The following is a 16,359-nucleotide window of genomic DNA, read 5'->3' on the forward strand; positions in this document are numbered from 1 at the left end:
GTGCCCAGCAAGGAAGGACTCATGGTGCATTGGTGGGATTTGAATTCGGCCAACAATTTCAAACATTAGTTATTAGTGTTGCTCCAACTCGGAACCGAAGGTGCAATTTGACCACAAGTTTCCCACCCCAAATAGTTTTAAATTTGACACTTTAGCCGACTTTGTCGTGAGGTTTAAGTTGCTGCTTGAGTGCTGTGAATTTCGCCGGTGGGAAGATTCAACATACTGTACATCGAGTACACTTGCAATGAAAGCCGGCGGTAAGTGTTTTTCCCATCTTAAATAACCTCTTGTGGATGTAAATGTTGTAGCTCGTACATGTGAAAGCCGTCGATTAAGAAAATGTTACCATTTGACAGAGTTAGCGCTGTTAGCTCGACATACAGGCTAAACGGCGCATATTAACACATTGGCCTCAGTATTTTTGTAAAACCATCTGACCTGCTAAGAGTTGAAATAATCTAAAAGTACACCACGAATGTTGAACAGCGTGGAACTTAAAGTTGAAAATTCACACCACTTGAGCCACGGGAGGGAAATTTGGGCGCTCACTTGGGCTGACTTGTTGAGCTCGCCAGCGAGCTACCAATCCACTCTACAGTCAGTTTAGCATGTTTTGTTTAAATAGTTTTAAACGTTAATCTCATTATTTAATCGCATTAAAATCGGTGGTTTAATGAGGTGACACAATGGATTGTTATCTCTGCTTTTGAATTGTGTCTGACGTAAATGTGACAAACCACGTAAACTTTAAGAATGGGGGAAATTGCATGATGTAGACAAATGAAAATTGTTTACAAAGTAAAAACTATGCTAAAATGCAACTAAAATATGCAGTGCTAAAATAACAATAAGATACAGTGGAATAATGTGTACAATGTTTGTGAATATGATTGGACTACATTTTGAAATAAAAGTAAATTTTCTGAATTGCCACTGCCTTTTTTTTGTTATCAGTCCACTGCCATTGCCCAAAATGCTACTCCGTCCCGGTTCGAAAAAGGGTTCGCCTGCGCACGACAAACACCACCTTGCTGAGTCTGCCTGAGGAGGTCCTTCTCTATGTGTTCCAGTACTTCTCTGCTGAAGACCTGTTGTCTATCAGGGCTGTGAGTCATCGTCATCATCATTCTCCAACACACACTCGACAAGTCCACGCCATTTTTTGCAAGCACACGTTTCGCCGTGCCCCCCCATCTGTTGTGCTTCTGCTGCTGTGTTGACTAAAGTAAGCTCTCCTGGTTGCAGGTTCACTCTCAGCTGCGTGACATTGTTGACAACCACGCCAGTGTTTGGGCCCGGGCCAGCTTCAGAGACACTTGGCCCTCCCCTGAAAATTTATGGTTATTTGAAAGGTAAAAACAAAAAATATCAGCAGTTAGTTGACTCCTTTTTCTCAGTGTTTTCTCTTACCTCTACTTTTTTTTTTCTTCACAGAGCCGCAGAAAAAGGGAATTTTGAAGTGGCTGTCAAGTTAGGGATTGCTTATTTGTACAACGAAGGACGTAAGTAAAATGCAATGTGTTCTGTGATGCTGGTCAACTTGAAAATACGTTTTGCCATTCTGTGATCAATTATTAAAGAATCTACTCCTGGACCAAACTGTCACTGTAAAAAAAATAATTAGCCCATGGCAAAATATGCCTCAACCAAAACTTGGTGGCTCAATCATCAGTTGCTTTTATGAAAATAGTGGCTTATCTGTTGAGTTGTTTTATGACAACAAATTACAGTGGAACACCCCAAAAGTGCTACAAGTTGGAGTTTAACCAACATTTTCTCAATAAATATCCCTCCAACATAATTTATAGTTCAGCCATTTATTTCAAAGTTTGTTTTATACAATGACAATTAGGGGTGTTAGAAAAAAATCTATTCAGCAATATATTGCGATATTACAGTGCGCAATTCTCGAATCGATTCGATATGCAGCCGAATAGATTTTTATCGATTTAATCGGGAATATTTAACAAAACGTCTTACTTAGGGTTAGGTTTCACACAATAAGCATGTAAGAATGTTATATTAATGGAACATTAAGCCTTAATATTTTATTTCAGTGCTGTTCAAACATGAAACAGACTGCAACCTAGGGGTGTGAATTGCTTAGTACCTGGCGATTCATAGGTCACGATTCGATACCGATTAATCCTGATGCAAATCTATAAATTGATTATTGCGATTAAAACATTTTTTTACTCAAATTTAGAAAATACTAATCAGTAAACTTGTACAGTATATTTGTATGAACATTTATTTATCTGAAAATTCAGGCTTATAACTGAGCCACTGCATTGAACAAATAAATTGCAGTCTTTCACGTTTGAACAGCACTGAAATCAAATATTAAGGCTTAATGTTCCATTAATATAACATTCTTCCATGTTTAATGTGTGACTCCTAACCCTAAGTAAGACATTTTGTTGAATATTCCCATAAAAAATGTATGTTTAAAAATCGATTCGGCCGCATATCGAATCGATTCGAGAATTGCGCGCTGTAATATCGCAATATATTGCCGAATCAATTTTTTCTAACACCCCTACTGCAACCTGTTAAATACAGTGGCTCGGTTATAAGCCTGAATTTTCAGATAAATAAATACATTTTCATACAAATCTTACAGTGTACATGTACACGTTTACTGATAAGTATTTTCTAAATTTGAGTTTTAAAAATCGCAATAATCAATTTTTAGATTCGTATTGGGCTGAATCGAATCGAATTGTGACCTATGAATCGTGATACGAATCTAGGCAATTACTAGGCAATTCACACCCTTAATGACAATAAGCATTACAGTGGAATACCCCAAAAGTGGTATAATCTGAGCTTCAGTCATGATTGAGATGTATGCATAAAAAAACAACTTGAAATTTCAACCATCAATTGCTTAGGCCATCCATTGTGTAATGACACCAAATTACAGTGGAACACCCCGAAGTAGAGGAATTTGGAGTTCAACCATCAATCACTAAGCACATCTATTGTGTAATGACAAAAAACCTACATTGGCACACCCCAAAGTGCAGCTATTTGGAGTTTAACCAAGATTTTATTTTTAAATTTTTGCACAAATGTACCTCAAACCGTTGAATTCAACCATCAATTGCTAAAGTCATCTACTGTGTAATCCCAAATGTTCCTGGGGAATGTTAAGGCAATCGGAACTTCAAACCATCATACTGCATGACATCATGTAAAGATTTCATGGGGAAAAATCTGGAAGTCAACCAGCGTCACGGATCGGGTCTTGTTCATTTTATGTGGTTCCACTGGAGCAGACGAGATCGAGACGTTGAGATCATATCATTCCCCCGCAACAGCGCTACTGAGCGACGAGGGCCGCGCGGACGTGTGCGGGCGCAAAGCGTCGCACTTCTTCAGCCTGGCCGAGAGCCTGCGCTCCCCCGCCGCCGACCCCTTCAGCTGGCTCTTCATCCGGCCGCCGTGGTCGCCCACCAGCAGCTGCTGCAAGGCGGTCGTCTTTGAACGCCTCAAGGCCGAGTGCAACGACAACAAGGTGGGCTTTGGGAAGCGTGTGGCCATAAAGTTGTACACTAGGGGGAGCGGAATGGTATTGAAATTGAAGGAGTTACTGAAACGCACGTTTTTGGGAGTGATTATTGATCGTAAACTGTGTTGGAAGCCACAGATAGAATACACTAAACATAAATGAGTTCAGCCAAAGTTTTTTTTCTATTTTATTTTTTTAATACAGTTGCCCCCCTCCCCCAAATCTTTGTTTTCCCAGGAGAAGAAGGGGCCCTTGTTGCACTGCTTGGCGAGAGTGTTACAGCTATTTGAGGTGAGTCCCACTTACTTTGGTCAACACTTCATTCAGACAAATTGCAGGCATGACAAAGCACTTCTAATTAGACCAGGATCCGAGCTGAAGAATTTAGAATTTTGTGAGTGATACTCAGTGCTCCCACCTTTCTCTAGGAGGATGACAAACGCGCTGAAGCCATATCCATGTTGGAAGAGTCTTCGCGTTCGGGTTGTTTGCAGAGCTCCTATCTTGTTTGGGAGCACAACCGCAAAGCTGCTGTGAGTTTGACATTTTCACTATTCTGACAGTGAACTTAAAAATACTTGACAATAGAAAGACACATTTCAAATATTGTCAACTTGTGACAAATGAATAGCAATCAAACTGAAAAAGTTGATATCTGCGATTATAAGTAGCAGCAGTAGCAGTGGTGTCCAAACCTCGGTCCTGGAAGGCCAGAGTCCTGCAGGTTTTGGATGCTCCTCTTCCTCCTCTTCTCCAACGCACCTGAAGCTCTGCATCATCCTGATAACGATCCTGTTCATTGGAACAGGTGTGATGGAGCAGGGAAACCTTCACAACCTGCAGGACACCGGCCCTCAAGGACCGAGTTTGGACACCAATGAGTTAAAGCCACTGAGCGCAGAAAATTGAATTTTGGATCGCTACTGGCCCACTCGCAGGCATGCACGCGCTCTCTCTCACTCTGTCCTTCGCTCTCTCTCTCTCTCTCTCTTGCCCTCTTTCGCACTCTCTCATCGAAGAAATTGTAATCCCTCAAAATAATCCCCATTTTTAACAAATGTGCCTGTAATCTGATTACATGTTTTTTCCTGCAACTGTAATGGAATACAGTTACATTTTTTTTGCAATCTGATTACGTAACGGTGGTACATGTATTCCGTTACTCCCCAAGCCTGTCTATCGCGGTACATATTGATCTAGTATTATGGCCTAGCCCTTTATGCAAACGACCATCATTAAGATGCCTGGCAGAGAGGCGTCTGTTGGTCAATAAGTCGTGGGTAGGGATCTGCAGTACCTCTGCGGTCACAGCGGACTGTGTTTTTGTTGTTTGTCGGAGGGGAAACCATTGAGTTTATGGGGACTTTTTGAAAGGACGGCATTCTCTATGGGATAGGTGTTGTTGTAAGACACCTCCTGTGTTTAACAGATGGTCTTTCCACCTAAACATAGATTTCTTCTCAGTCCTCAACCATATTTCTCCTCTGTCAAGAATATGTAGGTTGCTTGGTTTCCCCATTATGTGACTGCATACACCACCAGATTGCTTTTGTGAGAACGGGGTGTCAGCTGTTTGGTAGGATGTATCAGCCTTTGTTTTAGGGTGTTGCCTGGTTTGAAGTCTACTGGAATGTAATGGTAGTTTAAAAATCCTTCGGAGTTTCTCAGACAGACCTGATACCTATAGAATGGCAAGATTGTTGCATCTGACACTCGTTGCTTCTCTTTCACCTTCCTGGAGTCTTACAGTGTAAAGACTCACACTGTAATGTGTTAATGTGGGGGGTTGTAGTCGACTTGAAAAAATAGCTATTATCAGCAGTTTATATAACAGTACATCTTTTGTACACTTACTCATATTAAACTAGTAAAATATGAAATTTGAATATTCAATAGATGTATTGGGAAGGGGTGACTACTTTTGGACATGGACCCTTTTGTAATTTATTTATTTATTTTTAAACAGGCAATTTTTTTCCAAATGAAAATTTCTACAGATCTTCGGTCTTGAGTCATTTCCAGTTAACAGCTGAATACAATATAATTTTAATTCAAGATTTTGCTTGGCATGACTCATTTTTGGGCTTAACTTGTAGGTATTGTTATATATGCAAAGAGCTGTTTTCCCACAACACAGCAAAAGACAAATTAAAAAAATAATTGATGCCATGCATTGCATCCTGGCTGTTATTTTTTGTTCAACATATTTCAAATAAAATCAGTCAATTGTTTTAACAAGATAACATTTTATAAATGCCATTTGTAGGGGTGTGAAAAAAAATCGATTCGGCAATATAGCGCCATATTACAGCGCGCAATTCTCGAATCGATTCGATAAGCGGCCGAATCTATTTTTAAACATAATTTTTTTTTATGGGAATATTCAACAAAACGTCTTACTTAGGGTTAGGATTTACACATTAAGCATAGAAAAATGTTATATTAATTAGACATTAAGCCTTAATATTTTATTCTAATGCTGTTCAAACATGAAACAGATTGTTTGTTATAAGCATAAAGTTTCTGATAAATAAATACATTTTCGTACAAATCTTACAGTGTACATGTACAAGTTTATGGATTAGTATTTTCTAAATTTGAGTTTGAAAAAAAACAAAATCGCAATAATCAATTTATAGATTTGTATCGGGATTAATCGGTATCAAATCAAATCGTGATCTATGAATCATGATACGAATTGAATCGCCAGGTACTAGGCAATTCACACCCCTAGCCACTTGTGTCAGAATAATCGAAATATATGTATAGCATTTAGAAAAAGAGCTCTTCAAATCACGACAGCTATAAAATACATGAAAAACGTCTAAATTGGTCTTGTGTATTATAATTAACTGCGTAAACGGTATGAATTTGTTTGCGCCATACTAAAATGTTATTTAGTGTGTTATACCCCAAAACAAAACACCATTGATTTTCTTTTCATGGGACATGTGTTATTTGTGTTTCTCTTGTGACTTGCAGATGTCAGATCCAGGCCGGTACCTCGAGTGTATTCGAACCCTCAGGGACTGCGCTGCAAGAGGATGCTGGGAAGCACAGGTGTGTACGCAGGAATGTGTGTCCAATAGATGTGACAAACTTTAATTTAAAAAAATCAAGCTTCTGTGATGTGTTTTTTATTTTAAGTATGAAAACTAGCATTCTTTGGTATTGTACTAACATAAAAGAAACCACACAGTAATGATGTAGTTAAAGGTAATTAAGAGAATAATCCACCAGTTTGTAGATCTATACAATCAGCTTTGTTCTGCCCCTTCTGGTGTGTCATGGCCACTACAGGCAGTACAATACATGCATGAAGACACAAAGATGACTGTCAAATCCATTCTGTATGATACAGTCATTTTCATTGTTTTGCAGAGAATAAAGCCTATACAGCTATGAGTTTTATTCTTTTAGCTGTACGTCTTACTTAGTGCTGTCAAAGTTAAAGCGTTAATTAATCACAAAAAAATATCGCATTAATCACGAATTAACGCAGATTAATCGCACTATTAATTTTGATAATAGATGATCCTTTAGCGTGACAGCGGACGGCTACGTTTAAGGTAGCACAGGTTGTGTTTGAGCAATGAACATAATTACGTGCATTAAAGTAAAGCATTTCATAAATGTTTGCGTATTACATTTAAAATATCTGATCATGTCAAAATATTGGGGTCATTTTTAATGTAATCAAGTAATTAACTGATTTAAAAAAAAAAAAAGAAGAGGAGGATGAGCGTGTGCAGTGGATACAAATTATTTGAAGACGTCCTCAAAACATTAAATGTCAAAAGAATTAACACATAACCAATGCTCTTCAAATTTGGCGGGGGAAAAAATGTTGATTAAAAAAGCCTTTTTTATTAAGCGATTAATCGTGATGAATCAAAATTCTAAGATGTGATTAATCTGATTTAAAAAATTTAATTGTTTGACAGCTCTAGTCTTACTACAATTTTAGTGTGCTAATTAGAGGTGCAACGATTAATCGACACCTAAGCTAATATCAAATGAATCGAATTGTTTTTGACAATACATTAATCATTTAAGGCCTATTCTCAGATGTCTTTATTCTTCTATGAAAGCAGACTGGTTATCATTGTGTTGAATCAAAATAAGGCATTTACTTTTGTCTCATTTATGACGCGTTACGTACTTACCAAGCCAGTAAGCAAATCATAGAAAAAAATGTTGGTTTGCATTTTCTGCACCGTCAATTAAAAAAACTTTGACTGCCAAAAACGTTAAATAACGTTTAGTAAAATCCTATGGAGGAGTGCCAAAGACGTTAAAAGACGTTTGTTTTAAAACAGAGGTGAAACTAACCATTTTCTATTGTTGATTACTGAAAAACGGAATAAGGTAGAAACAAACTTATTTTTTCTGATGAAAGATGAGAGTCCAATCTTTCATTTGGCAGTATGTGTGTTTCCATAGTCCAAACACATACTTTTCTGTGGACCTTGAAAGATCAGTCAAAATGCTTAAATCGGCTGGCACCCACGGCATCCCTTTTCTGAAAACGTCTGGCAGTCAAAGAGTTAATAAAATCTGAATGAATTTCTGTGCCACCATCCACAACCAATAACTCAAATTTTCACTTGTAACTCACAATCTCAAATCGGCAGAGTGACAGTTGGCCTCCCTAAAAATTCACAAGTGGCGTCACTCTTCAAATGAGTGTACTAATCCACAGCGTTCTCCTTTTTAACGTAGGCCCCTAACAGCTTGCCTCTGTCCATGCAGGTCTCCCTGGCCAAAGTGTGTAGCAATGGCAATCCGCTGGGTTTAGAGACTAAAGCCTGCTCAGACTTGGTGTCGCAACTTTTCATCACCTCCCAAGAGGCAGAGCGGCGTGGCAGTCACAGTATCCTCCGACAGGGCATTAAGGACAGCATGAGGTAACGGCAAATCGCCCACGATCATAACGCTATCCCATCGTTGGCCGCTCGGTCCTCACTCTGTCCTTTTTTCTTTTTTGTCTCACTCTGTAGGTACATTCTGGTGGACTGGCTGGTGGAGGTGACCACCATGAAGGATTTTTCCAGCCTGACACTGCATGTGACCGTCGGCTGCGTAGACCGCTATTTAGCGCTCCGCTCCGTTCCCAAGGTTCGCCTTCAGCTGCTGGGGATCGCCTGCATGGTGGTTTGTACACGGTAAGAATTCAAACGACTTGCTTGTCATCCCTTTTTTAGGGTTTTTCCACACTCAAATTTAGGTAGAGGTATTTTGTATGCGGAAACAAAGAGCTGATTTTCTTCTTCTTCTTTTTTAAATCTTTGTAGCTACATCAGTAAGGATATTCTTACCATAAGAGAAGCAGTGTGGCTCACGGACAACACCTACAAGTATGAAGATCTGGTCCGAATGATGGGAGAGGTCGTCTCTGTGCTGGGCGGGAAGATCAGGGTGAGTCTAGACTCTAACTACCCCCCCAAAAAATCACACTTTTTTGTATTTATTAGTGTTTTCCCCAAATAAAACAAAATCACACCATTTGTTGAATAAAAAGTAGCCCACATTTCCAACTGTGAATTGTTTCCTGCAAAAAATAAATAAATAAACAAAACTAGTTTTTGGATTGCATTTGTTTAAACATCTCTAATGAAAAAGCTACGTTTTTAAATTGAGAATTGTTTTTTTATTTAAATAATAAAAAATCATTTATAGATTTTTTTTATGTCTTTCTGATTAAAAAAAAAGAAGAAGAAAAAAAGAAAATGTGTTAAATGAAAAATGTGAATCTCAAAAAGGTTTGGTTTCCTTTCCTTTTACCAAAGGCTCCCACCCCCCAAAAAATGTGTATGTATATGGTACTGTTAGGCCACTACAAATTAAATGAATAGTGACGAACTAGGAAAAATGAGTGAGTGAAGTGTATAAATAGAGTGAAATGGAACACATTCTTCCTGTTTACCTTCAATATTTAGTGTTTTATCCACTTTAATCAAACTATCCATTCTATTGCCATTCAAACAAATGATTTATTTTTAGTTTGCCGATCTTTAGGTCACTACCCAATGGACTATATGCTACGGAGGAGGAGGCGGCACTTCCGGGTTTTCACCCATCAACTTTGTTTTTGTTTCCGGTTTGCGACGTGTGGGCCGCGTCCCAGTACTTGCGCTTCCGACTTTGCTCCCCTCGGTTGCGCGTTCCCGTCGACGGGTGCGAGGCTGCGAGTGTGTAGTGTCTGCCTCGGTGTCCGAAGCATTTCAGATAGCCGAGACACCCTCCCGCCGATGAGCGGGAGCGCACGGTTGGGGGGATGGGTCGGGGGTGCGAGTGTTGGAAGTCCGTGGCATTTACCCCATTGGTTACTGTTGCTTTCACGTCATAATCACTGAGTCCATGGCTCGGCCTGACTCGGAGTTGACCACACATACGGATTTGTGATTTATTTTTATTTTTTTACATTTATGATTGTCTGCTCCAACCATATTCCTCAGCATATCAAGGATGAACAATCCCTGTTAATACACCCACATTGCAAGATAATCATTTTGACTAAAACGATAATCTCTGTCTTTTACTGATAGACGTGATCAATAGGGAGAGAAAAATTTCTTTCTGCCATGTGCGGGTGTACCTAATAAAGTGGTGGACAGGTCTATATAACGGGTAGTTAGTACACTGTTGTTTTAGTTGGTGACCCCAACAGTTTATTGCATCCTATTTACAGTGAGGTTACATTTATAGTCTGCCAATAAATGCATTGAACAAAACGCTAATTGTAGTTATTCTGTGCGGTCCACCTCAGAGCCCCACACTTCTGGACTACGGCGAGGTGCTGCTGTCCCTCCTCCCCTTGGAGCTCCGGACCACGCACCTCTTCAGCTACATCTGCGAGCTATGCCTCCTCCACTCCACCCTGACGACGACCCCCGCTAAGATGGCCTGCGCCGTGCTGCTGCTCACCAGAGCGCTGCATCACTACGGTAAAGCGCCGCCGTCCTGCCCGGTTGAGGAGCCGCATTTGTCGTTTTGCTGGCATGATCCATTAATTTCATTTTGATGTACGCAGCACCCGTCTGGCCCAGTCAGTTGGTGGACTACACCGGCTTCTCCAAGCAAGACCTCACCCAGCTGGCTACGCTGCTTTATGCCAAGTGGTAAGCCGCTCTCACGGCGCACAATCGCTCACTATTGCGCAGCCCTGCTTCACACGCGGATGCTTTTCCCCACCAGTATCATGGTTGATGTATGCCTCCTTTGTGCTGTTCGCTGAGCCGCTCGCTGCTTTCACTACAACCTATAATTTCCGTAGTTGCCAAGGAAACGGTCTGCGTTGATGGATTTTTATATTAATGTTGAAAAGTAGTTTTATTACATCTCTGCGGTAAAAGATTGTATGCTAGACTTAGTTTATCTGAATTCTTTTGATACTACTACAAACATTGCTTTTCCGATTAATAACAATTTTGTGACGGCGACAAAACGAATGCACTTTGAATTCATTGCTGGGGGAAATTGGAGAGGATTGTGTTCCACATTAGAGCTTCCACTGTGTTTTACTGACTGCACAACGCCGCAACCTCTAATCTTGATGACGTGCTTACCCTCCTTCTTATATCAAATCCTTCGCTTGGCATTAATAACACAGAAAATTGGAAAATAATGACCATCGATTAGTAATCTGTCTCTCAGCACGTTCAATGAAGTCCGACTCATGAGCTATAAGATTATTTCATGTCTGGTGGCCAAGGAAAATTAACCCGAATCCTAAAACATATTATTATTATATTTAACTCCATGGTTGATGAGCATTGCGGTTTGTCACAAAGAGTGCACGAATGCCATTTTCTTGACTGTTTTGTCCCATTTCCTTCCTCAGTTTCACTCAAGATGCTCCCAAAGATTACCGACACGTGTCGCTCACTGGCGTGAAGCAGCGCTTCGAAGATGACATCTACCAGCACATCAGCAGGGAGAAAGTACATACACCTTTACAGTCTCTTCAATCTCCCAAAAATATCATGTGTGTGTGTGTGTGTCTTAAAAAAGTGCTTGCTTTCCAAGGTGATGGATTATAAGGAGCTGTGTCACATCCTTGAGATTCCTGAAGTGGAACCTCAGTTGGAGCCTCCCAGTCCCACAGGCCAACCTGCGGACATCCACGCCTTCCTTGCCTCGCCTTCCAGCACCAGTAAAAGGTAACGCACACAAAATTCTCATCACAATACAGCTACATGATGTGAACATGCACCTTCTTTACAATCAGTTTCTGTAAACTGCTTCAAATATGAGCTAAAGTCAAACGTGGGGCTGCATGGCGAGCTCGTGGTTAGAATCTTTGCCTCACAACCTGAAGGTTCTGGGTTTGAACTGCTTATATGAGTATTTTTGTGCTCTTTTGACAAACACTGCTGTAAGATGCCATAAGAGGGGAGGAAAAAAGTAATTGGCGCCCAAAAAAAAAGTGTTTGAGATACATTTTGACTAAGAATAACCTAATTCAGTGCAGCTCTGCTTACCTGGGGCTTGAACATAACGGCTGAGGCATCACACTCATGGGGGGTGATTGGACTACTGTATTTTTGCATGATAAAATGAAGTCTGGACATTGTTTGAAAGCACTGTGTAATATTAAAGTATTAGTTTGGTGCCAACTAGGAACTATTTTGATATGAATTACGGAGCATCTGCTGCCAACGTGGGTCAGCTCTACGTAATTATAAACCTTGTTAGGGAGGCGTCAGTTACTCAAGGATTTTTGCTGTCCCCAAAAGGTTTACTTGTAATACATAATTGTATACGTAACTTGTTTTCTCGATTGTAAACCCAGTAAGTACAGTTTCCATAAAATGTCCCCTTTAAAGTACACAAACAAAGACAGTGTGTACAAAAGGTGTGAGTCAACATGACAAGTCCTCTTACTCCTGGCTTTGCTCATTTAGCTTGCATCACTTCAACTTTCCTCCTTTCATCCACAACAGACCTAAGCTGTTTAGTCCAGAAGGTGTTTATTTGATCCATCTGTGAGACAATCCAATGACTCACCCTCTCATCTCCTCCCAAGGAGGCGCGATGACGGCATGCAGGCAGACAGAGGCAGCCGAGTAACCACGCCCACTGCAGAGCTGTCCAATCAGGAGCAGAGGCTGCTGGGCGACATCCTGGACTGGAGTCTGGACACTTCCTCCTCCGGCTACGAGGGCGACCAAGAGGAGAGCGAGGGGGAGAAGGATGGAAATTGTGAGTCACATGGCAATACATTGGGAATTTGAATGTAGCTTGTGTTCATCCACCTATGGGTTTTACAAAAAAAAAGACGAAGCCCTTCCTCAGCTCAATGAACAGGCGAAGGCGAGACCTTTTAACTCATTCACTGCCATTGACGGTTATAGACGTCAAAAATTCATTTGAACTATTTCTAATAGATTAACATTTTTTCCCACTTTTGTTAACAAGAGTATGAAAACCTATTTTTTTTATTGTACATTTAAAACAGATATAAAATTTGTGATTAATCATGAAGTCATGCAATTAATTATGATTTTAATTGCCCGACGCTCCTAATTTTGAATTGTAATTAATCACATGACTTCAATAGTTAACTCGCGCTTAATCATAAATTTTATATAGTTCTAAATGTACAATAAAAAAAAAAAGTCTAGGTTTTCATACTCTTGTTAACAAAAGTGGGAAAAAATGTAAAACTAATAAAAATAGTTCTAATGATTTTTTTTTTTCAATTAAAAAAAATTTAATATATTTTTTTTTAAATACATATACATATATATATACACACATATATATATATATATATATATATATATATATATATATATATATATATATATATGCCCTTTTTTTTGTATGTGGGTGAGTATGTGTATGTGCGTGTGTGTGTGTGTGTGTGTGTGTGTGTGCGTGCGTGCGCGCGAGCGTGTGTGTATTCATCAGTTCACCTAAAGCCCATTAAAAAAAAATCCCATACTAATAATATAATATAATAATAAATTGCCAGATGCAGAAACATCAATGTAAGTTATCACGATGTAGTGGCTCTCGCTAACAGACAGAATTAAGTAACCGGAATTAGGTTAAAAAATTCTATATACGTAGACCATGTTTCTATAAATTTTGATATTTGGTTTTTATTTGAGGCAGATATTTTTTCCATTAAAATGTGATTTATGAGGAGGTTAGACCATTGGTCGATATTCAGAGTTTGTTTATTTTTCCAGTTAACAAGAATTGTTTTTTTAGCGATAGTAAGGGCTACAAGTGTAGATTGAAATTGTTTATGTGGTAAATCAGTTGTTGTTAGGTCACCTAGCAAACACAAGTTTGGAGATAAAGGTATCCTACAGTCCAAAATAGTTCTAATGATTTTTTGACGTCAATAGCAGTGAATGAGTTAATGGGTGCCTTGCTTTATTTTTCCAATTGGTACCATTAGACACTGTGTGCACTGTGCAGTCATCTAAATGCTATGAAAACAAAGTACGTATGAACACAATATCACTTCAAAGGTCAGAACAAAATAAAATAAAACATACAACTTATTTTAAGAAGCACAAAGAAAATTACCTCATTCTGCTTACCAAGCAAGCTCATCTAAGAATTAAGTCTTAAGCTCAGTTTTTTTCCTTTGAAACTTGTGTGGTTTGACTCGAGATTTTGAAATTACATTTCTATCTGATCATGTTTAAATGTGTCTATGTTGTCTTCTTTTGAAAGTCTCAGACAGAATTAGTTTCTTCCTAGGACATCTCGGCGGCATTGCCTCGAAAGAAGAAATGTCATTTACAAAGCGGCAATTGGCACGACATGGAGTACATGTAATTTCACACAATGTCGATGTTGGTTTGACGTATAAAATAGTGCCACAGTTGCTTCCAATACAATAGGAGAAGTGAATATGGAGTGTAAACATGACACTCAAAGGGCCTCGAAATTACTCGTAATGCATCTGCGCCATTAGAGCATGACTCAGCAGTCCATTTGGACCATTGTGTTACTGCCTGGAGATGACTCAGCACTCGTGGTCACGTTCACTGCCGAAACCCTGGGACTCATCGCACATCTTTCTCTTTTTGACAGTTTCCATAATATCCATCAAAATGGACGCCGTCACAAACGCTGGTCAAGAGAATTGCCGATCGCTGTCCAGCGACGAAGACGGCTTCAGCGAGGCTGAAAGAGACCAGGCCCGGCACACCAAAGAGCGGGACGGCCTTTTCTTTTCCATGGACCGTCACAGTTCGGGCTACTCGTCGGTGCAGAGCGTCAGCCCCACATCTTCGTCTTGCATCTCCACTTCTCTTGTCCAGTGCACGCTCCAAACTTTCCCCACTTCCCTCAACAAGGCCGCCTCCGCTCATTCCCAGCCGGGCTTCCGCCTTTTGGTCCCCATGCAAAGGCCCCGGGGCCACTCCAGCAAGCAAGTGAAGCGGAAAAACTCTGCGGCACACAGTGGAGGTGAGGTGAGGAGGGAAGAAGATGAGGAGGAGGAGGAGGAAGAAGAAGATGAGCAGTATTCATCCAATGTGGGCTTTCGGATTCTCTAGATTGCGAATGTCAGTCGGGATATTCAAATTTGGGTGCCATTTCAGGATGTACATAAAAGGCATGTTAAATTAAGTTCCCCTGTAAAGGTTGTTTTGCATTTTAGGTTCATCGTGAAATGTCATCCCATATATGTAAGAATGCCTTTTAGTTGAGCTCAAAAAGCCAAACAATCTCAATTTGGACCAAAGGCATTAATAAAATATCTTATTATGTAACAATATAAGTAATGGATGTATTGGTAAAAAGGGAAAACCAATAGAAACAATTTCATCGAGCATCAAAAGTATCTGAATTAAAAAAAAGAAAAGAAAAACTAAGTATGGTGGTGAGATAACTAACTGAGTGTACCTTCTTACACCTCACGTCGGGACCATCGCAAACAGGGCCCCCCTTGTACGCCATATTAGGTGCTGGTTTAGTTATTTAGTCAATTTGGTCCCATTCTGCAGAAAGATTGAACAAAAGGCGGTTTGTTAGTTCGCTAAATGTAACCTCTTGGCAGCACTGATACAGTATGTTTCATTTTTGTTTACAGGGGAAAAAAATCAACCATACCTCCCATAAACTAAATCCTGTGGTTATCTATTATGAAACCACTGGCTTTACTCAGGACCTTTTTCTTTAAAAAACAAAAAAAACGATGACCTCATTGGATGGTTGCAAACTGTGAGGAAACCTTAACTTGGGTTATTTTGGATTTTGTTAGTTTTTCAAATGCACTGTCCATACAAGCGCATCTTGTATTTGCCAAACCACTGAACACGCTGTGTGCCAAAGGTACTGTGTAACCATTTTATGTTAGGGGGGAAAACTGTGAATGTCAACATGTGCTCTTCAGTGATCGCTACAGCGCACTAAAAAGACACACTGCCAGTCTACACAATCAAATATTATTTATTTTTATTTTTTTTCCCCCCCCCAAGTAATTTTCTTGTGTAAACATGACTTTGTTGTTGGGGGAAAGAGGTCGGACACATGCAGGATCTTCATGTTGATGCTATGGTGGCTCACTGAACATTCATATTATATCAATATTAGTAGAATGGACTGGTTCTCTCGTGTGTTTTCTTTAATGTACATAGTACTTGTATGTTTAAGTGAGGAACAAATGTGCCACTACTACTTGAAAATGTGTTAAAATTAAAATTGTCATTACACACATTAGGCAGCATTTTTCTACCGTACAGTACACAGCTGTGATGTCCTTGAAAGTGTTTTTTCAAATAAATCCATCATGGATTGTGAATTTATTCTTTGGATCTGAAGCTTTTTCCAATTAAACTACAGTTAGACTTGATGTTTACTAATAAAATCAC

The 16,359-nt window shown here is 39.6% G+C and overlaps 1 protein-coding gene across 1 annotated transcript; it reads left to right on the forward strand.

The window, feature by feature from the left end:
- Positions 1-8: 8 nt before the first annotated feature.
- On the forward strand, positions 9-16,297 carry ccnf (cyclin F). Its single transcript, XM_077557116.1, has 17 exons — positions 9-260; positions 958-1,109; positions 1,249-1,355; positions 1,438-1,505; positions 3,327-3,523; positions 3,755-3,808; positions 3,946-4,050; positions 6,500-6,577; positions 8,270-8,424; positions 8,518-8,682; positions 8,812-8,935; positions 10,287-10,464; positions 10,551-10,638; positions 11,361-11,460; positions 11,546-11,679; positions 12,546-12,721; positions 14,576-16,297. Exons 1-17 carry the CDS (start codon positions 248-250, stop codon positions 15,040-15,042), a joined length of 2,361 nt encoding a protein of 786 aa, XP_077413242.1. The 5' UTR covers positions 9-247; the 3' UTR covers positions 15,043-16,297.
- Positions 16,298-16,359: the final 62 nt, after the last annotated feature.

This window comes from Vanacampus margaritifer, chromosome 2 (genome assembly GCF_051991255.1).
Source record: "Vanacampus margaritifer isolate UIUO_Vmar chromosome 2, RoL_Vmar_1.0, whole genome shotgun sequence".
In the NCBI taxonomy this organism is placed as follows: domain Eukaryota; kingdom Metazoa; phylum Chordata; class Actinopteri; order Syngnathiformes; family Syngnathidae; genus Vanacampus; species Vanacampus margaritifer.

Coding starts and splice junctions, on each gene's coding strand:
- ccnf (XM_077557116.1), top strand. Junction 1,110..1,248: donor ACCTGTTGTCTATCAGGGCT/GTGAGTCATCGT, acceptor TCCTGGTTGCAG/GTTCACTCTCAGCTGCGTGA. Junction 12,722..14,575: donor GGGGGAGAAGGATGGAAATT/GTGAGTCACATG, acceptor TCTTTTTGACAG/TTTCCATAATATCCATCAAA.